The 26014-nt window shown below is 42.4% G+C and overlaps 1 protein-coding gene across 6 annotated transcripts in view; it reads left to right on the plus strand.

The window, feature by feature from the left end:
- Positions 1–26014, plus strand: part of EHBP1 (EH domain binding protein 1) — a 358354-nt gene that overhangs the window by 44144 nt on the left and 288196 nt on the right. For all 6 annotated transcript variants that reach the window (XM_063443756.1, XM_063443760.1, XM_063443758.1 and 3 more), the window contains exon 3: positions 22246–22303. In XM_063443756.1, the coding sequence (XP_063299826.1) occupies positions 22246–22303 (58 nt within the window). The remainder of the gene's footprint in view (positions 1–22245; positions 22304–26014) is intronic.

The raw sequence follows: 26014 nt of genomic DNA on the forward strand, positions 1-26014 counted from the left end.
CAGTCAATTTAATAACACTGACCTCAGCCCTGTTTACCCTAAAACATTATACCCAATGCTAAATCACTCCAAATTCTTCACTTTACTTTTCGTTCTAATATAGTTATAATTCAGATGAAGTTCAGTTGGAGCTATTTTTAAACAAATCTCAAGGAGGAGATCAAATCTTTCTGGAAATGGCAAAGGCCCATGCATTTGAAGGGCTGAATAAAAGTGACCAGCTTTCCTCTCTCAAATTCCCAATTTAGTTAATGGACTTCAAAGTAAATATCTTGATCCTGTAAAAACGTTAGTCTAACTACAGTTTTTTTTTTTGTTTTTTGTCAATCTTTATTTTATTAGTGCTTAGAAATAACAAACACATTTGCACTGCCACAACAGCTGGTGCAAGCAGGTGTATAGTCATAACAAAACAGTGGTATGGCATTGAGAAACTTTGCACATTTTTTTTTTCTTTTTCTTATAGGTAACAGTATGGAACAAGTTGATTAGTTAACAAGAAGTATAGCCATGCTGAGCAATGTTCAGCTTACAAGTGGTAAAGGGAACCCGTAAAGGGTAGGGGTGAGTTAAGTGAAGTGGGCCTCACCTGAGCATTAACAACCTGCACACCATACAATATGCTTTTCCATGTGTTAGCTATTCGCTCAGTGCTTCCAGGCATGTATGTTTGCAAATTGTCATAGTCATGGTTATATTTACAGTCGGAGTACCTAGCGAGGCTACACACAGATCAATTGAGGGACTGAATTATATTCATTAAGTCACGTTATTATTCATTTATGTATACAAACTTAGTGTACGGATGGGCTTACTGCGTTTGCAGGTACATGCAAATAAGCGAAGTGCCTCAAGATTGAAACATGTAATGCTTTAGGCTAGCTTATATTTCAACATTCACAAGTGTTCAGCTGTATCTCATATATCTGTATAGTAATGTCAGGCTGAGGCAAACTAGGCTATCATGGTGAGACTGAAATTAATTACTGAACTCGCAAAGAAGCAAAACAAAAGTATAGCACAGTCAGGCATTTTGCAGGCGAAGTCCTCTAGGAGGCATCGAACTGCCTAAAGGTATAACCTGGTCGAGTCCTCCCGTGTCGGCCTCCTGCAGGTGCACTGCCATGGAGTGTGTACTCTGGTGCTCGGGGGCTGCAGGCTAAACGTACGGGGGCCTGCGCGTCAAGGTAGCATCTGGGTTGATTACGGCAGTCCAACGACCAATGTGTAAGTTCAAGTGCTCGGAGGTCTCTCCGGTGATCTAGGTGGAGTGTCTTGTCTCCCCACTATCAGCTGAGCAGGGCAGCTGCGGCAGACGGTAGTTTGCTGGAGCTGGGAGTGAGAGTGATCTTTAGGTAAGTATCGTGTCAAGTCTCTGCTGCCCGGCATGTGCAGGGGGGAGGGTCACGGCCTTGAGGTCGGTCAGCCAATACCTCCGCTGGGCATTGCTTGAGACTGCATCCAAGGGTATTGGTGAGCGGCACGGGTGGTGTATAGCCTCTACCCCACTCCAGGCCTTATTGATGGTCGGCACTGTTGGGCCACAGACTCGGGTGCTCTGACAGGCCGGGTCTTTTCCTTGGCGGACGCTACGGAGGGGCCTGACGTTATTCCACCGCCTGCGGTGTGTGTGGCCCTCCGGCGGTGTGGCCTGTGCCTTCGAGGTGTGAGCCTCACGACCTTTGGCCTAGATGGGCCCTTGCCTTTGTGTGCACGTTTCGTTGCTGCGCCTGGGCAGGGGTTGGTCCGGCCCGCTCTCCTTCACCTTCTTTCTGGAGGCAGGCGGTGGTTGAAGCGCTCGCTGCTCCAGCATCTCCCAGAAGCTCTGGAGTAGTGTCTATCCGCTCGTGTAGTGGCTGGTAGGGTGCCATTTTAGGCGTGTGTTCCTCCTCCTCCTCCATCTTGCGGTCGGGGAGTATGCCTCTTTGGATTGTCAGATCATATTGCGTCTTACGAGCCAGGGCTGTGCGGACCGGGATAACCCCCGCCGGTCCATAGGGGGGGGACGTGGGCTCTGCATAGTTTCAGTAGATTGTGATGGCGGTGGGGGGGCGGCAGTCTCCCCTGCGCCAGCCGCTTGTGTAGGCCGCATGAGCCAGGATGGAGATTCCGTCTGGGTGGGCTTCATGAGTGGTGTCCCCAGGTGAGTCCCTGTTTCGTGTGCCTTGTCAGGGGAAGTGTGTGTCTTATCTCCGTTGGAACAGGCAGTTTTTAGGCTTATTTAGTCGTTTTGTGCGGGAGCCCCAGGAAGACACGTCCGTTCGGCTCTGCGGTCAAGCCCCGCCCCCCGTCTAACTACAGTTTTGTATTGATATATCCTATTAGTTATTGTTCTTAGTTGAATTAAGTGTTTAAAATCATCTTAATTGGATAAAGACACTATATATATCTATATCTCATATCCAGAACTCGAGGGGTTCTGGAGACATCTAAATACATTTATACTTTCTCCTAAAACACACTTAAAGGAACCGTTTGGGCACCATCATCTAAATTATGTTTTTGTGCCAGCAGGTACCTTTCCCAAGCTGTTATTATGGATGGGGAGCTACTGTTTGGCTTAGGTCATCAGCTGACCCCTGTAAAACAATAAGTAGCACCCCTGCCTGGCACCTCTCCCAGTTCTCTGTTGTGAAGATTTTGAAAAAGCAGGTGTACTTTTGATAAAGTTGTGTTTTGGGCACTCTAACTGTTATTCAGCTACGCCCGGCCCTTATGCAGGAAACTGCGATGCACTGTGTTGTGACACCTTTTTTTTTTTTTTTTTAATTATTTATTTTTGTCGTGCATGTATCACCAACAGTTACTCAAAGCTTCCTCAGCTTCTGAGTGCAATTTACAGTATTCAACAGAATCACAGGTGGGCACAGCACAAATTTTAGATTATAACAAAGAACAGAACATTAAAAGAAAACTACACCGTCCCTTAATGTTGAGTTGGAGAGCACGTAGCGTTTCATACATGGACAGGACCAAAGTCCGTTGTGACAAGTAGAGGCATTCTCACCTCCGATGTTACCCATTTATATAAGAAGAGGCTTACGGACCCTGGGATAGGCCCGGAAATCTTCAAGGAAAACCTCGATACAGTACAACCAATGTTCCCTCCTATACAATATACATGTACATTGTCATCACATGCCTATCTCTGGCCAATGCCCAAGGTGACCGCTGCTGAATGGGAGGAAGTGTAAAGTGCGACTGGCGCGGCAGTTAAGCCGAGTTACCAGTCTCAATCAATGCCTAACTCGTAGACTACATTGCTCGTTCGACAGTGTCTCCGGGCTGATGGAGGTGTAAAAATAACTCCACCTCCCATGGAGAATCCAGAGGGAGGGGTGCGATAGTGATTTATAAGAAACAAGAAAGACGAGAAATTAACAGAAAGAAAAAGACGAGACTAAGAAAGGTGGAAAAATAGAGTAAGGCGAGAGAGAAAAATGAGAAGTAGAACAGCCGTCTAAAAAATAGAAAGCAGATTAGATGTGGGGAGAGGAAGGGGAAGGACAAAAGAGGGGGGGGGGAAGAGAGGGGCTTCCCACGTGAGGCCCTACCTTCGTTAACGAGATGAAGTGCCGTCAAGCTCAGCTCGAGCCCAGTAGACTACTGTCCCATGGCTCCCAAATCTTTTGAAACGAACCTATTGTCCCTCGCACTCTTGCAGTCAAGTCGTCCATGATTCTACACTCTCTAATCCTAGACGTCACTCCGGAGAAATCGGGGCCTTCTGGGGAAAGCCACGCGATCGCTATGGCCCGGCGTGCGCTCAGGGTTATCTTGTGCACCAATTTTTGTTCCCTCCTGGTCCAGCCCTCTAGAGACCTATTCAGCAGGTACACCCAAGGGTCCATATGCAGGGGTCTGTTGAACGTCTGCCTCAGGAGATCCTCTACCGACCTCCAGAAGCCGGTGAGTTTGGGGCATTCCCACCACATATGGATATAAGTGCCCCGGGAACCGCAACTCCGCCAGCAGTCATCGTTGTCCAACTTGTGCATGCGATACCGTTTAACAGGCGTGGTATACCACCGCAGCATAGTCTTCCACGCCTGCTCTTGGAGAGTGACACAAATCGAGACAGTGGCATTCGCCTCCCAGATCTCCCTCCATTCCAAACCCTCCAAAACTTCGCCCAGGTCCGCTTCCCATTGATCAGTGTAATTTAAGTTACCCCATTCACTGGTTTCTGCGCTTAAGTGTGCGTACAGAAGCGTAATCATACCCTTGGGGGCGGTCCCATTGGAGCAAAGCCTCTCATAAAAGGTCAACGGACCCAAAGCAGCCTTCTTAATGTGGGGTTTGTTAGCGAAGTCGCGAATCTGGACATAGCGGAAAAAATCTGCAGGGGTGAAATGGGCACTTTGTTGTAGCTCAGTAAATTGGACCACCGAGCCATTTTGGTAAAGCTGGTGTAGACGTTGGAGCCCCGTTCATTCAATGTTACGGAATTCTCTGGGTGCCATGCCGGGGGGAAAATCCCCGTTTCTAAGGATCTGGGTCATCGGAGAGGGAGACGTCGCCAGTCGGTATTTGAGATGACATGCGTCCCAAATTCGAATAGAATTGAGGATGGACGGACACGTACTCCGTATAGCGGGTCTATGCTCTTTGGGGACCCACATTGTGAACTCTGGAGCATCGACCCATACCATCATAGATTCTATGTTCGCCCATCTTCTCTCCCCTGGCGGGGAGTGCCACATGGCTACCTGCGTAAGCTGGGCCGCAAGATAATAGAAGTATAGATTAGGTAGGCCCAAACCCCCTCTATCCTTTCTTCTATACAGAACTTGGCGAGAAATTCTATGCCTCTTATTCTGCCAGATAAAGTCCCCAATTGGGCTTTGGTGACGCGGATGGGAAGAGCCTGAAATAAAAACAATATACGTGGCAGAATGTTCATCTTGACAGAATGGATACGGCCTGTCCAGGAGATGGGTCTATCTGTCCACTTATCAAGGTCGCCCATTAGGGCTCTAATCATCGAAGCGTAGTTAGCGTGGTATAGGCGATCAGGGTCAGCAGTCAGGTGAACCGAGGTACTTAACGGAATGCGCTTCTATCTTGAGTTGATACGTGTCCTTGATCCGTGTGATCTCCGCGTCCGTTTTTTCCCTTTTCCCTTTCCCTTTTTCTTCCCCAGCATATTGGCCCACAAGATTTTGGTTAAATTGTTTATTCCCTTATGGTAACATGACTTCAGTTCCTCCTAGCAATATAACAACTTCATTGATAAAAATTTATTCTGGTCCCCGAAGTGGTCTTTTAAGACTTTGCATTCCCATTTTACAATTGTTCCGTTCTTTCCTCTTCTACATTTTGACTCTTCTCCGATCCTCAATGGGGGGATGGCCGCGAAAATCGTGGGTCACACGTGAGCGAAAACAGCCAGAAGACCTTGGGCCCTCCCAAACACAAAGGCGGACCCCCCCCCCCCCCCCCAGCAAGAAGGAGAAAAAAAAAACCCATAAAGAAGGCCATAGAATACGATACCAACGCGTCGTCATCGTCGTCATCGGCGGCTTCGCGGGCCCACTTCACGCCAGTCTGCAAGCAATAGTGGAAGCTCTCCCGGGTAAAGCGCCACCGTCGGCTGGTCTGGAGGCATCTGGATTCCGAGACCCTGGAGGAAGCGCTTCGGATCCCCACCAGGTACAAGAACATGTGCTCTCCCCTCATGAAACACCATCAATTTGATGGGGAATCCCCAGGCATATTTAAGGCCTGCTCCCCACAACGCTCCAGTAATCGCCCGCCAGTCCCTCCACCGCTGCAGTGTCGAAGGGGCCAGATCTTGGTAAAGGGAGATCACGGTCCCATCATGCCGGATCGGTCCCTCTCTGCTCCTCTTCATTAGGGCCTCCTTAGTGCGAAAATGGAGAAAGCTGAGGACCACGTCCCTAGGGGTATTTGTCTCGGCCCGCTGTGCACGCAGCGCCCGATGTACTCTCTCCACATGCCATTGCTCCTCCGGGATGGTCGGAAGGAGAGGCCGCAATATAGAGAGCACTAGCTCCTGGAGATCTTCCTCTGGTTCCTCAGGCAGTCCCCGCAAGCGGAGGTTGTTCCTTCGGGACCGATTAGCCAGATCTTCTATGGCCAAATCCATGTCCACTATGTGGGCCGTCATTTTATTGACCCTGTCCACCGCCTCGTTATGGGCCTGCGTGGTGTTTTCCATGCGGTCTTCCAGCTGAGCTGTGCGCTCACCCAGGGCTCCAATATCAGCCTGTAGGACGGCAGTCGACTTTGCAATCTCGCTGGCGAGGTATGCCTTCACCTCGGCTAGTTTAGACAGTACTGCCTCCTGATCCGTGGCAGAGGCCCCTTTGGCAGCGCTAGGGGACGCGTGCGGGGATCCTCCGTCGCCATCTTGGCTCCCGGCCCTGCCATGCCGCTGCGCCGTGAAAAGGTCCAAAACGGAGCCTCCGGACTCCGTGGCCCTCTTGGGCTGTTTCTTGGAGAGCCTCTTCTCCATAGTAAGGGGGTCACAGGGGGGATAAATTTATAAGAAAAGGCCGCTTTTGTAGGCTTTGAGGGCGCCTTCAGGACGGAGCTCTAGTGAGACACGTCTAGTCTCATCGACGGTCAGACCACGCCCCCGTTCTGACACCTTTTTAACATGGCCAGTGTTACTTTTTAACCAATTTGAACTACAGTAGCTCTTCTGTTTGATCAGACCAGACTGGATAGCCTTCACTCCTCACATGCATCAATGAGCCTTGGGTGATGTCAGCTCACCGGTTGTCCTTCCTTGCACTACTCCTTGGTAGATACTAATCAATGCATACAGGGAAAAACCCACAAGACTTGCTGTTTTGGAAATGCACAGTTAGGTATCTAGCCATCACTATTTGGCCCTTGTCAAAGTCATTTAGATTTTTTCCTTTGCCCCTTTTTCCTGCTTCCAACATGTTAAAGTCAAGAACTGACGACTGTTCACCTGTTGCCTAACCTATCCCACCCCTTGATAGGTGTAATTGTAACAATATAATCAATGTTATTCACTTTACCAGTCAGTGGTTTCAATGTTGTGACCGATCAGTGTATGTGCACAGCCTGGCCAAGATTAATGAGTTATATTTGGGGCAGCAGTTGTCACTATTTCACTCTTCTCCCTATAATGGTCTGCTGGGATAGGGGACCGGGAAACAGAGTTTCTGTTTTCTCAACTCATTAACCACAATAAATTATTGATAGGGGGGTGAATTAAAAAGGTGGTAGCTATAGCTGCCCGGGAGTATAACTCCCACTACTCTCTCCTGAAAACTTGCTCACTCTACGACCAACTCATGCATTGCAGAGAATAATGCACACATTTCATCATCTGCACTGCTTGATTGATCTATAAAACAAATGTGCGTGTGTTTCTATACACCCACACAGAAACGGACAGGGTGCCTAAAAATGTGAAATTGTTTTTAAGTGAAGAATCCTCTTTAAGACCTTTCAACCTAGAAACCTCAGGGAATGTTTGTAGCTGATGTTATTCGGTGGGGCTTTCCTTTTTTTTTTTTTTTTTTTTTTTAATCTTTAGAAGCAGATCACTCATACTCTGTAGTATTATGACGCCAAAGGCAACAGCGGGAATAAACAGCATAAGTCGAAGGGGTCACGGCCACCTAGCAGACAAGGTTAGGTTATGCAGTATTTTGGAGAGGTTATCCAACACTTGGAGCTAATTTATTCCAGAGTGAGAACACAAGATTCTCTGATTGTGCAGAGGCAGCAGGGAAGAAAGCTTTAAAATAACAAACGAACTAAAACACACAAATCAGCTGTGTATGTATTATAAGAGACCCTAAAGATTCTTATGCACTAAGAATGTTGGTAGCAGTCTTTTCAAGTTAAAATATCCAAAGATTTAATTTGTACAGGTTTGAATGAATTCACACACAGGGCTATTTATTAAAGAGACACGGTACTCACTAGAACAACTTAATCTAATTGAAATTGCTATTGTTGCCTACATTACTCCTCCCCCTCCCTCTTCTTATTGGCCCCAAATGTCGTTTATTTTTTATTTTTTTTATTTTTTTAATAGTTGGCTTGGAAGTGCGGCTTCAAGCCATACGTCCAAGCACTCTAAATAGGAAAGCCCGGACTGTTACTTCATTGCTCTCACACCCAGGCACATCGTGCTGTCCCGTGTGCTGAAAGAGAATCATTTCATGGAGCAAATCTCTGACACAATCATTAGTACACCTATGGCTTCCAATGCTCCTCTGCGAGACACCGTCATCGTGGACCGTCATCGTGGAGGCATGCCTACAGAATGACATCACGTGAGTAGTGTGAGGCAGTGCCAAGGAAAACTCTGCGCTAGAGAAAAGGTGAGTAAATTTGCTTTTATAAATTTTCAATGCACACGAGTGGTGGGGACTGTAAATCGGTAGGGGACACTGATATTCATATTCCAAGCACTATAGTGTCTCTTTAAATTAGGAATTTGTGAATTACTATGGAATGTCAAAATATAGATTAAACAATTTACCAGAAAAAGTACTGAATTGGAACATTTTTCCAGCTTCGATAATTTGTCCTAAACTTTACGGTTCCCATTCAAACCTTAGTGAATAACACTGACTGTCACATTAGCATAATGTTAGCACAGCACTATTTGCAATGTTGATGTGCTTTTGTAAATGTGAGTTAAAAGAAATTGTAAATGTTATTAAGCTAGGGATTGTTTCTTCTAAAGTAAGATGGTCTCCTCATTGACTTCTCATATATAAGTACTTCCAGCACTAGCTGGGGAGCTCATGTACAAATACATCACAAAATATGGGCTTTAGAATCGGAAAGAGAAACTTCAAAGAAATGTAACCAGTATGGATTACCCTTTTTATTTTTGGATTTGGACAAAATTCATCAAGGTCAGGCCAGACAACTCTATGACCGTGAAATACCTGACTCGGCAATGACGTGCAAAACTTCCTTCTTTCTCCATGTTGTCCCAGAATCACGTTGTGACGAGAAACCAACCTGTTGGGTATGCATGCAGTCCATATCAAAGGGGAAACTGGATGGCGGTTTCCCTGAGCAGAGTATGTCTGAAAAAGTGAGATTGGTCTCTTTTTGCAAGCTGTAATAAGTCATTTTGCCAATCCAGAAGTAGATCTGATGGCCACAAAGGAAAGCATAATTTGTATAATTTAATAATACCTTGTATAGGGAACGAAAGGCTCTAAGCCAACGGTAGCCAGATATGTTATAGGTGCCATTTGTAAGGCATATTCTGTTAAGGGTTAACTCTACCTAAAGGACTTGGAGGTCCACACTCCACAAGGTCAGTTTTAACATCTTGGGTCTCTCAAGCATATCCCTCTGCAGAACAGATATTCCTCCACCAAGTATTCTCAGTTAGGTGTCCTAGCCTCAGAGGATGCTGTGTTTGGGAGAAAGGTTCTTCAAACTACAGGGAGTGCAGAATTATTAGGCAAGTTGTATTTTTGAGGATTAATTTTATTATTGAACAACAACCATGTTCTCAATGAAGCCAAAAAACTCATTAATATCAAAGCTGAATATTTTTGGAAGTAGTTTTTAGTTTGTTTTTAGTTATAGCTATTTTAGGGGGATATCTGTGTGTGCAGGTGACTATTACTGTGCATAATTATTAGGCAACTTAACAAAAAACAAATATATACCCATTTCAATTATTTATTTTTACCAGTGAAACCAATATAACATCTCAACATTCACAAATATACATTTCTGACATTCAAAAACAAAACAAAAACAAATCAGTGACCAATATAGCCACCTTTCTATGCAAGGACACTCAAAAGCCTGCCATCCATGGATTCTGTCAGTGTTTTGATCTGTTCACCATCAACATTGTGTGCAGCAGCAACCACAGCCTCCCAGACACTGTTCAGAGAGGTGTACTGTTTTCCCTCCTTGTAAATCTCACATTTGATGATGGACCACAGGTTCTCAATGGGGTTCAGATCAGGTGAACAAGGAGGCCATGTCATTAGATTTTCTTATTTTATACCCTTTCTTGCCAGCCAGGCTGTGGAGTACTTGGACGCGTGTGATGGAGCATTGTCCTGCATGAAAATCATGTTTTTCTTGAAGGATGCAGACTTCTTCCTGTACCACTGCTTGAAGAAGGTGTCTTCCAGAAACTGGGAGTTGAGCTTGACTCCATCCTCAACCCGAAAAGGCCCCACAAGCTCATCTTTGATGATACCAGCCCAAACCAGTACTCCACCTCCACCTTGCTGGCGTCTGAGTCGGACTGGAGCTCTCTGCCCTTTACCAATCCATCCATCTGGCCCATCAAGACTCACTCTCATTTCATCAGTCCATAAAACCTTAGAAAAATCAGTCTTGAGATATTTCTTGGCCCAGTCTTGACGTTTCAGCTTGTGTGTCTTGTTCAGTGGTGGTCGTCTTTCAGCCTTTCTTACCTTGGCCATGTCTCTGAGTATTGCACACCTTGTGCTTTCGGGCACTCCAGTGATGTTGCAGCTCTGAAATATGGCCAAACTGGTGGCAAGTGGCATCTTGGCAGCTGCACGCTTGACTTTTCTCAGTTCATGGGCAGTTATTTTGCGCCTTGGTTTCTCCACACGCTTCTTGCGACCCTGTTGACTATTTTGAATGAAACGCTTGATTGTTCGATGATCACGCTTCAGAAGCTTTGCAATTTTAAGAGTGCTGCATCCCTCTGCAAGATATCTCACTATTTTTGACTTCTGAGCCTGTCAAGTCCTTCTTTTGACCCATTTTGCCAAAGGAAAGGAAGTTGCCTAATAATTATGCACACCGGATATAGGGTGTTGATGTCATTAGACCACACCCCTTCTCATTACAGAGATGCACATCACCTAATATGCCTAATTGGTAGTAGGCTTTCGAGCCTATACAGCTTGGAGTAAGACAACATGCATTAAGAGGATGATGTGGTCAAAATACTCATTTGCCTAATAATTCTGCACACAGTGTATAGTTCCAATTGGAGATCCAAACTTTAAAAAATTGCAGTGTTGCCAATATTCGTATGGAAGAACAAAAGTTTTACTTGGATCTTGCATTGGATTAGCAGCAGTATGAATTTCTCTTTAAATGTACTTATATATTGTGCGAGTTCAGTGTCTTGTTATTACTGAGGTGTCATGGTGGTAACCCTACTCCTATAATGGGAGGCAGAGCAGAGGCAACAATAAAGTGCAATACTCACTCTAATCCTACAAATCAATATAATTATAAAAAAAAAATCCTGTGTCTCACTTTTATGCCTGGTACCACTGTCTGTCATAATACTCCATTTCAGTAAAGATATGAGTTTTTTTTCAATAATACAAGGCTGAGAATGTTTACTTTATTATTCTAGGAACTATTAGGCAAAACAACAGTCCGACATAAGAATTGATAATATGTTGGAGACACATTTTAACTGTGCTGGCTGTGTTATGTGCTAACCCTTGCCATTGACTGCCGGCATTTAACTTTGTTGCTTCTGCAGATTCTGTACTCCAAGGTTATTATACTCGGTAAGAATAATAATATGCATAGTAAGTGGTGAATAAATAACTTTACATCTATTCAAAAAATTACAAGTTGCTGAGCAGCAAATTTCTAGGGTGATTAAACAAAAATGGTCAAAAATAGCAATAAAAAAAAAAATGTTTTTAACCTCCCTCGGTCTTAAATTCTTCTTCTTGTGTTCATAAATCTTTTCTGAAACAGTTATAGGGAAGATAGATCCCAAGTACCATAAGTTCCTCTTTCCTCCTTGGCTTCTGACATGTAGATATGCAGAGACACTTAAAAGAAAAGGGAAAAAATATGATTGCCTCAGCCTTTCTGCATTTCCCAGTTCGATGCTCCCTGCTTTAAGTCTCAGACCTTCGATGGAAGGAACTGGGCCCAGCATATGGGCCCACAAGATTTTGGTTAAATTGTTTATTCCCTTATGGTAACATGACTTCAGTTCCTCCTAGCAATATAACAACTTCATTGATAAAAATTTATTCTGGTGCCCGAAGTGGTCTTTTAAGACTTTGCATTCCCATTTTACAATTGTTCCGTTCTTTCCTCTTCTACATTTTCAAAGGTACAGGACAAATCTGGCAAAACTCTTCTCTATCATTCTTACACTCACTAAATCACCTCCCCCTGTAACTTAGAATTTTCGCAGTTGTGGGGGCTGAAGTTATTTACTTTGCAAGTACAGACTCCTACACTGGTAACCAGTAAGTTTCTTTCTGAACTAGAATTCCAAAAATTATGTCTGTCAAAAGCACCTTGGTTATACAGCAAATTTATTGCAATACATATATCTATTAAAACTCAACAGAATGCGTGGCTAAGCTTAGTTGCTATGAGAGACCTCGAATGTGGATCTGTCACCTGCTTTATGCACTCTATTCCTTAATCTATGCGCTTATAGAATAGACATTATAAGAGTTAAGTGCTCAAATAACTAAACAGGGAGCATAGCCAATTGTAAATATGCGTCTGTGTAATCTAGACAAGTTGAGAAATGGTTAAAAGTATAACAAAAGATTAGAAACAAAGTAAGCTACAACAAATGACAAGTTGCTAGATAATAGAAAATAAAGACCACTGGGTATGAGAATACATCTTAGAAGAACAGTTAGCCCACATATCTGTACAAGGGGATCTGCTTTTGGTTATCGACAAGCTCAGCCTATACCTATCGTATAATGCACAGTGCCCTGGTAGTTATGGTCATAACTATGGTCATCTGGGCCTGGCCTAATTGCAAACCACCTACCCTGAGCCAAATGACAGTCCAAGGTACTTGTATCTCAGGTCCTTTTTCGTTTAGCAAACTGTGCTTGATTACAGGTCTGAGTAGCAGGCTTCTGCGATGATCGCAACCTTCAGTGGGTGCGAGCTGCTGGCGTGGGGGTGTCTCACAATGAGCTGTAGCCCAGACAGCGTCTGACTTACAGCCGGGTCATGTCGCACGAGATTGGTGCTGTAGTAGAGGCTCCTGCCCTTGTCTCCTTGCCCTCCACACTGCGTCAGGGTCTCGCCCAACTGCTTGTTGCACGGTTCTGCTTCGCGGCTTGTCTGGCTTGGACAATGTTGCTGGGAGAGTTCTCTGTGGACGTCGCTGGGACCGGACCATGGTAAGCCGGGAGCTTTCTTGGTTTGAGGGCCTCTGCCTGGATTCAACTTCTTACGCCTGGAGAGAGGTCGAGTAGTTTCTGTTGCAGCTTCGCTCTCCAGAGGGGCAGGAGAGGTATGCTGGTACGAGCGGCTTTGTAAGTGGAGCCAAAATGCTTTACAAATCTTCCCAAATTTAGCCTCGAAGGACTCCCACCATGACAGGCCGTCAAGACTTGCATGGGCTTGTTGTGGTTGCAGTGCGTCCGCTATCTTGGGTGACAATGCAGCCTCAGAGGCGCTGGGTTGTCGTGTTGACCCAGCAGAGGTGTAGGTGCACCCAGTGGGGACCGGGATATCCCCTGCCGGTCCAAGGGTGGGAGGGGGGAACAGGGCTGCTCTGACTTCTTTGGCAGGCTTAAGCCCGGAGCTGGGAGATCAGCCGTCTCTTCCGGCAACCAGACCGTCGGCTTCAGTAGGCCGCAAGCTGAGGCTCGGTGAGCTTCCATCAGGGCACCCAGATTCAGTTTTAGTGTGTAGTTGAGTATAGTAAGACTGGTCCCCATGTAGCTTAGGGTTGTATATTGCTGGATTAGCCGAGGTATTTCAACTGTTTTCGTTCAGGTTTGCAGGAGCTAGCAAAATACACGTTTGGCCATCTTGGTTGTCAGCCCCCCCCCCCCCCCCCCCCCCATATAAGTTGATTTTTACATGGAAAATTACATTAATAGAGCCAACTTTCTGCAACAATTTATTTTGCTTGGTTGTTTTATTGTTTATTTTGCCATTTCAATGTCCGTTATTCACCTTTCCCATTTTGCTAAAAAACCTTGAACTCCATCAATTTCAGTTCATAGGAAAGCATTGAATTTAATGCGGAAACTTGAATGAGCTTACGGGGCTCTCCGCACCTTAGGTCCTCAATACTAATGAGGAGCATTGGAATGGACCATCGCCGATAGAACCCATGCCTCCTTGATGGCAGCTCTTTTTAGTGTTCCTTTAATCATTATCTTCTAATTTTAACCAATATCCCCTCTCAGTAGTAGTGTACGAAGGAGTACTACCATATGTACATTATTGTAAAGGTTGTTTTCAAACATGTAATAAGAGACTTTTTAATTTTTATTATTATAATTTTTGTATAATCTACCGTAGTCATTTGTAGCCTCTTCTATTTTCTTTTGGCATTGAACCTCATTGTATTCTTCCTGCTTTTCCTGACACTTCTAAAAAAAAATGAATTAGATCTATGCCTGTCTGGCTGTAACAACGGTCTCTTTGTAAATCTGTAATGTGGGCACAGCTGCATTTTATAGTGTTGATCAGCTTAGTAAATTTGCACATAAATGTGCCTCTGACACCTGGAGGAAGTGATCCCTTACCTGTGCCATTTGATATTTTCCTGTGGTTAATTTTAAATAATATTTAGGCACCAGTATTTTCCTAAATGCCCCTTTACTGTTGAGAAAGCCTTTTTCACCATGTTGATCCATTCTTTCTGTTTCATTCCCTTCTGCTTGCAGCAGCTGTATACCTAGGGGGCTTGGTATACTTTCATTCATTACATTAGACATTTTTATGTGACTTTTTTTTTTTTTTGTTTGTTTTACGCTCGATTAACACTTTTATTACCTCTCTGTTTATTGAGACTGGTTATCCATTTAGTAATGAATTGGAATCTTGGAATGAATTCCTACTATGAGCTAAATGTTTGAACACTTAGCATGTGAAGGTTAAAACTGAACCTTCCAATGTCTGCATTTTATGCTATCGTTGACATATTTAGAACCTCTGGCAAAATTCACTTGTCAAATACCTAATGATTTTTTGTATTTTGTTTTAATTATTAAAAATTACAATTTTGCATTTCCCCTGTATTATTATTATTATTATTATTTTATTATTTATATAGCGCCAACAAATTCCGTAGCGCTGTACAATGGGTGGACTAACAGACACATAATTGAAATCAGACCACTGGACGTACAGGAACAGAGGGGGTTGAGGGCCCTGCTCAATGAGCTTACATGCTAGAGGGAGTGGGGTATAGTGACACAAACGGGTTAAAGTAGGGGAATTAAATAGTTTGTTAGAGAAGGGTTTATTGAGTGCTTGGTAGGTCATTTTTGACAGTTGCAGGAAAGGAGTCATGGGGTGGGGGATGAGAAACCTGCTGACAGTTTAATTGATACGCTTTAATGAAGAAGTGAGTTTTCAAAGATTTTTTGAAGGAGTGGAGTCTGGGTGAAAGTCTGATTGAGGAGGGAAGGGAGTTCCACAGAATAGGTGCAGCCCTAGAGAAGTCTTGAAGGCGAGCGTCAGAGGTGGGGATCCGGGCAGAGGATAGGCGTAGGTCTTGGGATGAGCGCAGGGGTCTCGACGGAACATACTTGTGTATGAGGGAGGATAGGTATGTTGGAGCAGCAGTAGGGATTTGTAAGCACAAGGGATTTGTAAGCACTGTACACAAGTATGCTCGACTACTTGCAATATTTGCAGTATTATTACATCTCAAAATATTGTCCCTTTTCAGAATATCCAATAGGCTTATTTTTGGTTCCCATCTACCAGGAAAAAAAACAGTGAAAAAAAAACAAACAATCAATGTGTTTATAAAAGCAAAACTAAAAGAGATTAAACATATAAGGGGGCGGGGGGAAGATAATTTTATGAAAGGCATTACAAGGAAAGAGTATGACCATTTTTTTCTAATTGAACAGTTTCAGGAGTCTCAGACTTTTCTGCCTCTTTTTTTCCAAGGACTCCAAACTTTGTTAAAGGGACACTATAGTCACCTGAACAACTTTCGCTTAATGAAGCAGTTTTGGTGTATAGAACATGCCCCTGCAGCCTCACTGCTCAATCCTCTGCCATTTAGGAGTTAAATCCCTTTGTTTATGAACCCTAGTCACACCTCCCTGCATGTGACTTGCACAGCCTTCCATAAACACTTCCTGTAAAGAGAGCCCTATTTAGGCTTTCCTTATTGCAAGTTCTGTTTAATTAAACTTTTCTTATCCCCTGCTATGTTAATAGCTTGCTAGACCCTGCAAGAGCCTCCTGTATGTGATTAAAGCTCAATTTAGAGATTGAGATACGATTATTTAAGGTAAATTACATCTGTTTGAAAGTGAAACCAGTTTTGCTTTTCATGCAGGCTCTGTCAATCATAGCCAGGGGAGGTGTGGCTAGGGCTGCATAAACAGAAACAAAGTGATTTAACTCCTAAATGACAATGAATTGAGCAGTGAAATTGCAGGGGAATTATCTATATACACTAAAACTGCTTTATTTAGCTAAAGTAATTTAGGTGACTATAGTGTTCCTTTAAGTTAGGGATTAGGTCATGAAGATCACAAAGAGATCTTAATCTGGAACTAAGGTCAGTTGAATTTATGACCCATCATGCAAATTGCAGGTATATAGTGTTTGCAGCTAAATATCTGTTTTACAGACTTGCTGGTGGGAATTGTGATAATACAAGACATAAATCTGATGGTGAATGTTTTATTTGCTCCCTCTGCTATAAAAAGTTTTATTTTATTTATGGTGGACACGTGATCTATATGTTTACACTGTATTTCAAGTTTATGACTTCTATATTTATTGATCACATGTACTTTCTAACACAGTGCTGATTTTTCTAAAATAATCCCAGAGACTCGGATTTACAGCGTTACTGACAGTTTAAACTGATATATTCTGACTGTAAATGCTATTTCTAGGTGCTGCCATGAATTAGAACTAAACTCCTATTTCTATAAATTTCACACTGCCTGTGGGAATTCACCCACATGTATTCCTCTCTGTAATATGTTCAGATTAGATTTACATTCTTCACAGGAGCAAGGTTTCTTGTATTAAATGCAAAGATCAACATCACAGCCGTGTGTAGCTGGTTTATATCTCGCTATTTATTAGCATTTATATAAAACGTTTTGCTTTCAATAAATATGATTTTGCATTTCTGTATTCTGCAGGTCTTGTCTTTGTGGCTCTCTCTCTCCTTGTTTCTTTTCTATCAACCTTTAGACTTGAGTTTTAGTATAACTATAATAAAATTAGCTTCTTAATCCTCAACAGGGTTCAGAGAATCGCTTGCACTGCATTATTTTGTTCCAGATGTAACAAAAAAAAAAATCAGCTTGTCAGAGATGGAAATTGTTCAAAATGTGGGTTTGCATGACAAACGAACAAATACAAAACTCAATCAGATCTGGACATTGTAGAAGCTACCATTTTTTTTAAATGTTTTCTTTAATAATTTAGAGGAGGAGAGGAGAATCGCTCTGAATTTGAAATAATTAAATTCTTTCTAATGGGGCAGTGATGGAGGAATGGAGCTGGGAGAAGGAGATGTGACCTTGGTAAATTGGAGATCAGAAAAAGGAGTTGAGCAAAAGAATCAAAGCATGTGTGGATCTAAAATACAATGATAAAGTGGTGTTCGGTACTAAACGGGCAGTTACCATGGCAACCAGTGGAACCAGCAGGCACATTCTGCTGATGGCTCCTCCCCTCTCAAATTTTTGCACCATTTTTTTGAAACCTCCTTCACTGAATGGAGTAGGGACAAGACTGGAGGGGGTAAGGGAAGTAAAAAATGTGTTTGAAAATGGAGAGATTAAATAATCTAGGTAGGAGGGGGGAAAAAAGAAACATTGAAATAGGAAGAAATGGAAACCAAAAGTTCAGAGCTTTACATTTACAATTATTTATATAGTGTCAACATATTCCACAGCGCAGTACAACAGATAAACAAGACAAAGATTCTAAAAAAATAAATTAAAAAGATTAGGACATTCAGGAACAGTAGGTGAAGCTTTATCCCGTTACTGCTGTGTTCTGAAAACTTTGCAGGATGTTTTCGAGTCTGACCCTTGTCGAATGTTAAATTTTTGGCATGTAATGCATGAAAACTATTCAACAGATGTGCTTTCCATTCAGTTTAAAAATGCGAAGCAGTGCGGACACAGTGGATTGTTCTGGTCTTGACCATCATGATCGCTTTACATGGATTCAGTGTGCTTAATTTGGCAAGGGCTGAAGGAGTGGGGATATACAGATGGGTTGAAAGGAGGAGTTAATTATCCTTATGTGAACCTGCTAAAGTAATTTAGAAATTCACTAGATGTGCTTCCTAGTCAAGTGCTGCACAGTGTTCAGTGTCTCCACACTCTGCTTGGAGGCGCTGAACGCTCCCCATAAAGATACCTTGTTATAATGCATCTCGCAGTAAATGAAGACTGGCATATTAGCCTACCAATGCTTTATATGGGAAAGCTTTGGATTGGCTGACATTATCAAGACTGATGATCTCAGGCAGGGTCAGCCGTGGTAAGACCGATGCGGTGTTGAAGAAAATATATGTTAAAACACCCTTTTCCATGTGATGCAAGGGAGGGGCCGGGGACCTAAATAGTTTAACACTATAATGTCCAGAATGCATGTTTGTATTCCTGACACTATAGTGCTCCTTTTAAAATCGGTCTGTTTCAAAGACTATTCTAGGGTTTCTAAAGAGTGTTTTTGTTTTTTTGTTTTTATTGAGGTTATGAAATATACGGTTCAGAAAAAAGAAATAGTCTCGGCAGATTTACATAGGTCACATATGTAGTCAGTGTATACGATGGCTGAACCTCCTGGATAAGCCAGCCTCATTTTTTTTAAATAAAGGTAAAGAAATACAACAGGCTAAACAGACTAAGCTTAACATCAGATGGATCTACATTTTTGCCATGCATGGTACCTAATACTAGGAGTAGTAGGTAGCAGGTTAAGCAAACCCTTTTGACTGTAGGAGTATTCATATAAACAAGACTAACTGTTAATTAGGAACCATACATGGATGTAAGAGTATGTGTCTAGCAGGTTCAGTAGTCATACATGAATAAAAACCACCCCCCAGCAGGAACGCTCTAAGAGGAAATTCTGGATATACTCTCCATAGTTGTATAACAGCATTCAGCTTTGTTATGCCTATTAGAGGTAAAAAAAAAAAAGGAATAAAGTAAAATAAACTAAAACAGGCTTGCAGCAGTGCGGGCAATGTGAAAAAGAGCACATTAAGGCATAATGCCCTTCAGAGAGTCGTCACCCAATGCCCATGCTGCAAAAAGCCTCCGCATGCTTCTTGGAAAGTGGGTCAACCACCGAGCTTGCAACCCAGTGTCTCAGGAGTCCATCCTTTCAGCCCTGGACCAGGATGAGAACCACGACACAGTGTCCACTAACCCATGTAACCAAAGTAGTACCCCGGGTCAGATCCTGTGGAGAGGAGCTCTCCTGGGTGTGTGGACGGTGTTCAAGGCGAAGTCCCCCTTCTTGGTTCCTGGACCAGAATGCAAGGACTCAAATTTTTCGTCGGGGAACACCTGCTCGGTCGGCAAGAAGCCCTGTGCTGCTCTTATTTGAAGGTGCCAGAATTGCTCACATATTTGATCAAAGCGTTCGCAGAAGGCCTTTCTCCAAGCCTCCAGCAGAGTTGCCAGTCATTGCTGTGACAGCACGGGGGTTGCCGCCATCTTGGGATTTGGTGATTTTTCACCACTGCCTTGTGAGAGTGAGCCAGAGGGGGTAAGTAGGTATTGGCTGCCACCAGGGAGGTCGGCTGCCCCTGCCAGCCAGAACCACACTAGGCTGTGATTTCACAGGCCTGGTGCTCCGTTGCAGCTAGTCGCCAGATCGCACCAACTGATGCCCAGAGCATCCCAGACAGGGTCTGACAGGCTCAAGAACAGTTTGTGTCACTTTTATAACAGTTTCTCAAGGATTAGGGCGATTTATTCAGGGAGCTCTCAATCCATGCGTCTCCTCGTCATGGCGCCCAAGCCCCCCCTCTCCCCTAAGAGTGACTTTTAATCATTACCTTATGCCAGCAAATGCTATTGCAATGCTTACTGTGGAAAGTATAAAATGCATTTCCCTCTGCAGCGTTCTGTATCATGGTGCACTGTCATCATTGTTGGATACTCTAACAGCTATCATTTGTGCGCAGGTATCCCCTGGAAAATGCCATGAGAGTACATATGTCTGCCAAAGTACCATACATACGCACGCACGCGTTATGGCTCCGTGAGTGCCAAATATATTGTGTAGTAAGTTTTGGCTTTGTCAGAACTGCCAGGCATACAATGTAAACTTAAAACAATACCATTCAGGATTTTACAAACACATTACCATAACAACTTTGCATCATTGTACATGATCAGAGAGTACCTTGTGCCCACTCTCCTTGCCCAAAGTGACTTATAACTATAGGGATTTTGCATTTATAAGCCTCTTTCCGATAGGAGAGCAGGTGCAAGGTGCTCTTTGATCATGTGCTATACTGTTTGTAATGTTGCATAGTTGTTATGCTTACAGTAAATATCTTTGATTATGAAATATAGAGGCTGGTAGAAAGCTACATTGTAAAGATTAAAAGCAGGCCATCTGTTTATTTAGGTATTCGAAGTCAGGACAATGGTGTCTTTGACCCACAACTGTTTTGCACCATTCCTTCAGACATTAACCATCATTGTAGCTATATTTTGTTAACCCTAAGGTTTGGAGTTAGTAGTTATTCTGTGAGAGATTAATTTTGTTAAATTGAAAATTTTAGTTATGCCTCTATTTGCTAAAATTCTGAAGAGTGAAATTTTGCATTATGATGTACTCTCCTGTCCTGAGCTCTCTTCCACTGTTTGTACTACTTGTTCAGACGGACAATGAAATATCCTTCTCCTTCTGAATAGAATGGTTTTGAAATGTAGTTATGCTGGTTAGGCAGCTCCTTTTTAGGGTCACATGCATGTGTCTTTGTAAGATTACCTCAGTCTTTCCTCTTTCTGAGTATCATACGTTTGCGTCTAATTATGTGTGCGTATATCGATATCAGTCTCAAGGTATACTGTGAAACACTATTCTCTTTAATGCTGAATCAGGTGATAAACAATTACCCCATTAACAAAAGGATGTGGGAAATAGGACATGTATTTTAGGTGCAAACCGAATAAAGCAGGCACCCAGAAAATGTATTACGGTTCCTTTATTCTACCCAATCAAGGTGACACTTCAACTCCAGCAAGCAGTTCTAGAGATCCCAGAATGTGTATATTGAAAAATATATCAAAACCACTATAAATGAAAATTAATACTAATCACTCAAAAAAAAGTGAATAAACGTAAGGCATATGACAAATGTCTTTATTGAATGCTTATTAGAGAAAAAACATGAAAACCTATTGTGTCTAAGAAATTCAGCGCTACCCATTCAAATAATTTTTCCCCTGTGCCCACCATTTAAGGTATAGTGAATGTATCGACAAACTAATTAATTTGTGCTTTCATTTTATCAATCTATATTATATACATATTTTTTTTTTTTTTTTTTTTTTTTGCTGGTGAAGAGGCTTTTTATGTAGGTTACATGGTACCCGTGGCAGAAATGTATTTTGGCATCTCACCCATGAGAGAATTCTGTGGTTCGCTATGCTCTTCACCCCCCTTTATGTCAGAGAAATTACATGCTCATACTCACAATCACAAACACATAGATATTTATATTCACACATACATGCATTCATGTACACACACAGACACAAACATTGAAATACATACACACAGACTCATATACATAAACACGCATTCATGTACACACCTAAAGCAGGTCTCTCACTTTCAGGAGTCTTTGCATATTTTGCAAAGATCCCGGATAGTGACAACTTCAGTGATGATCTGGTGGTTGTTGGGTGACCCTGCCACAGCGCACTCCCAGTAATGTGCCAGTAGGCAGCTGCCTGCACTGGCAGTAGGGGCACACACTATAAACAGTGTGTAAAAGTTGTTTTTTTTGTTATGTTTTTATGAGTAACATGATTTGCAGCTCCAACAGGGGTTCACCAGGCTTTTTTGAGAATACAGCCAAAATGTCATCCTAACACATTATTCCTTGTATATGGTGTATGCGGTTTGTTGGAAGTGGTACTCTGGACCATGTGGCATCGAGTGGGTACTGAAGCAGTGGGAGCCATGTCATTTTTGTCTAATGGTCACCATAGTTGAAAGTAAACTCCTGGGTTTAGTTCAGTCAACGTTATTATGATGATATTTTGGTCTTTCCGCATCCATTATCAGGAAGTAACCTGTTTTTTTTTCTTCTCATTTTTACAGGCAGCCAGATAAATTAGTTGTTGTGTGGACAAGAAGGAGCAGACGGAAATCATCCAAGGTGAGTTGTAGCACAAGGTTGTTTGTTTATTAGCGGTTATATATACTACATGGTATTACTATGACCAGCTCCTGGTTCCCTGGGATGCAGAACAGACTCAAACTTAAAATTCCAGCTTGTTGGAGACACTGATACTTCAGATTCATTTAACCAAAATACAAACATTCAAACATTCAAACATTTCCGTACGAGCAGTACATTTTTATAGCAGAGGAGGATTGCACATACTTTAATATTATCCACATCTCTGGCTATAACTAAAACAGCAAGCCAAATAAGGAACAAATTACAGATATCTTCTTCTTGAAACTCTGTTCCGTTATGGGCATTGTCTTAGATAAGACTCAAACATATGTTCACAAGCTACCCCATGTGTATTGCTTCGAAATAAGCCTTTGTACCTCGTTGCAACATATTGCAGGCCACGTGTTATTTTGCATCAAAGACAAAGTGCTGGATTTGGAGCAGAGCTGTGGAAAACATTTCATACATTATTTTTAGTGATTACATTTCCCCCAATTTCTCTAGTTTTCCTTTGTTAAACATGGTTTGTGTCCAGTTGAAGCGCAATAGGGCATTTCATTCAACTACATTTCTTGCGTACAATGGAAAATTATTAGGTGACTGTTGGAAAATCTTTGAGTTCTAAATACTTTTAAAGGAACACTATAGTGTCAGGAACACAAACAAGTATTTGTGACCCTATAGTGTCTGTCTAGCCCTCTTGCCTCCCTAAATATAGTAAAATCTTACTTGTATTTAAGTTTGTAGCTGCTGCCTCTGCCCCTGTCTGCCTCTGACCTGTCTGCTGACATCATCAGAAGTGGTGGTCTAAGCCAATCACAATGCTTTGCCATAGGATTGGTTGAGACGTTCAAGGAGGCAGATCAGGGGCAGAGCCAGCACAAGTCAAACACAGTCCTGGTCAATCAGCATCTCCTCAGTTCAGTGTCTGCATGCAGAGGGTGGAGACACTGAATGGCAGCACTGCCCCAGGAAGCCCCTCTAGTAGCCATTTGAGGAGTGGCCAGTGGAGGTATGACTAGGCTGTAATGTAAACACTGCATTTTCTCTGAAAAGACTGTTTTCAGCAAAAAGCCTGAAGGGAATGATTCTACTCACCAGAACAAATTCAATAAGCTGTAGTTGTTCTGGTGACTATATAGTGTCCCTTTAATGTATTTCCAATATTTGGAACCAATACAACAATGTTAAAGAGACATTAAAACCAGAGTTCATTCAATTTATAAGGCCATATGGAATTAGTGCATTAAAAAAATGCAAATTATAATACATTAAAAATATAATAAATAAATTCTCCGTTGTATCAAATCTTCATTTTCTGTAGATACCAGGGAATGATATTGAGCTGATCCAGGTTTTTCCATTGACTTCACAAGGGATGCAGTGCATATTTGATACATTCTGTTTGGTTTCTGTTAGTTTGCCAAATAGTTCATAAATGTTAAAAAAAAATGTTTTGCCTGAATAAAGTAAATTATGGGCTGCTCACCTGTGCAGTTGTTCAGTATGTTCTCTCTTCTAGAAAGCTACCACAGATCTGAAACTGGTTATTTAGGACTTCTGTGGCGTGTATTGCCGTTATAGCTGTTGCTATTTTTGCAGATAAACAAATTGAAGGGAGATAGGGACAGGAACTTCATTGCACCACAACCACAATATAAGGTGCTTAGGTAGTTATGGTGCCTTTAGTGATTTCTATTTAAAAAAAAAAAAAAAAAAAAAAGTAGCGGTAAGCACTCCCATAAGTTTGTTTTAATATAAGCTTTATTTTTACTTTTTAGTAAGTCTTGTCTCTACCCCCCACCCCCTTTGCTCTGTTATTTAACCATATTTTCTGTTCTTATTCCCTCCACCTATTCTCCCCGTCGGGTTTTCATGCTGGGATCTTGCTGTGACTTACTGTAACCATGGGAAAAGGTCTTCACGTGATTTAAACCAAACCTAACCTAGTATTGCCTGATAATATAGTACGTTTAATGAGGGCAAAGTTTTTGGCGCTAGACTATTACATTAGAGATATTGAGTTACAGATTAATGATTAGCTTTCTGTAGCTATGAAAGTGTAGTAGCATGTTGCATGCAGTACTACCAATGTGTGCTTGTAAAACTGCCAATGTTTCCTGCTAGGCTGTACCTCTCATGAGTACAATTATTCTCTACTCTGTTAATTTCCTGACGCTGTCACACCAACCTAATAAATGTAGAGGAGAGTAAACTGTCAAACTACCACTGCTGAGCATTGGTTAAAGGGATACACACACACACACACACTCTCTCACTCTTTTATTTTTTCTGGAACGGAGTGTGCCTCATTCTTAAGTGTTTCCTCTCCCCTAAGGGACTGAAATGGATTGTGATATCCATTGCTAAACCTTTTATATATATATATATAATTTTTTTTTTTTTTTTTTTTTTTTAAAGGAGCTTCACCTGAGAAAAAGGTTCACAAGTTATATGGAATTCTTTGTTTGATCAATTTGTGTAATTTCCAAGAAAATGCTTTAGACCTCCCTATAGGAAAGAATTGAAAAATGCTTTCGTATGGAGATTTCAGTGACGCTGGAGGTCCTCGCATAGCATGAGGGCATCCAGCGACGTCATAGCACACTTTTCATGTGCTATAAACATGGAAGTGCCCTCTAGTGGCTGTCTAGTAGACAGCCATTAGAGGAGGAGTTAACTCTGCAAGGTAATTATTGCAGTTTATGAAAACTGCAATAATTACACTTGCAGGGTTAAGGGTAGTGGGTGTTGGCACCCAGACCACTCCAATGGGCAGAAGTGGTCTGGGTGCCTGGAGTGTCCCTTTAACTCAACAAACTTTGTTCAGTGAAGGATACTGAGGGAGACGGAAGGCAATGGTATACAAATATATATTTTTTTAAATTACACATAGACTGCCTACCACAAGCATGTTGTTTTAAAAATGTATATAATGAATATATATAGAAAAATATATTTTTTTCCTACAGACCATAGATCTATTTTTCTGCAAATTATTAAAAGAGCACTATAGGCACCCTGACCACTTCATCGCCTTGAATTAGTCTGGGTGCAGTGTCCCTTTCCCCTTAACCCTGCAATTTAAAACATTGCAGTTTCAGAGAAACTGCAGTGTTTACATTTCACGGTTTAAACTGCCTTAATTGGCTTTCTCCCAGATAGCCGTTGGAGGCCCTTTCTCGATATACGCTGAGTTTAACTCAGTGAAACAATAATGGACTCACGCTTTGCATGAGGATATCCAGCGTCTTGGAAAGCATTAAAGCATGCACGTTAGGTCTTTGGATTGCCATTATGAAGTTGGAGTAGCCTGATCCAGCTAAAAGGTCACACTTCGAAATAATTTATTCTCTGGACGTGGGAAAAGTCAATGAGGGAATCATTCTCCAACTGGTTGGAAATGTTAGCAGTTTTAACCCCAAGATTCTTACACAAGGAAATAAATGGACACTGGGTCCGGATTCATATGGATAATACAACAGTTGTCTCATATCTCAACCACCAGGTCAGCACGAGAAACTGCAAACTCATGGAAGACACACATCCACTTATGAATTGGGCAGATACCAATTTGGAGGGAATTTCAGCAATATACCTTCCAGGTATTGGGAAGGCTCAAGCAGACTTTCTGAGCAGAGAAAAGATACATCCAGGAGAATGGAGTCTTTGTCAACAAGTCTTTAA

This window comes from Pelobates fuscus, chromosome 2 (assembly GCF_036172605.1).
Source record: "Pelobates fuscus isolate aPelFus1 chromosome 2, aPelFus1.pri, whole genome shotgun sequence".
Taxonomy (NCBI): domain Eukaryota; kingdom Metazoa; phylum Chordata; class Amphibia; order Anura; family Pelobatidae; genus Pelobates; species Pelobates fuscus.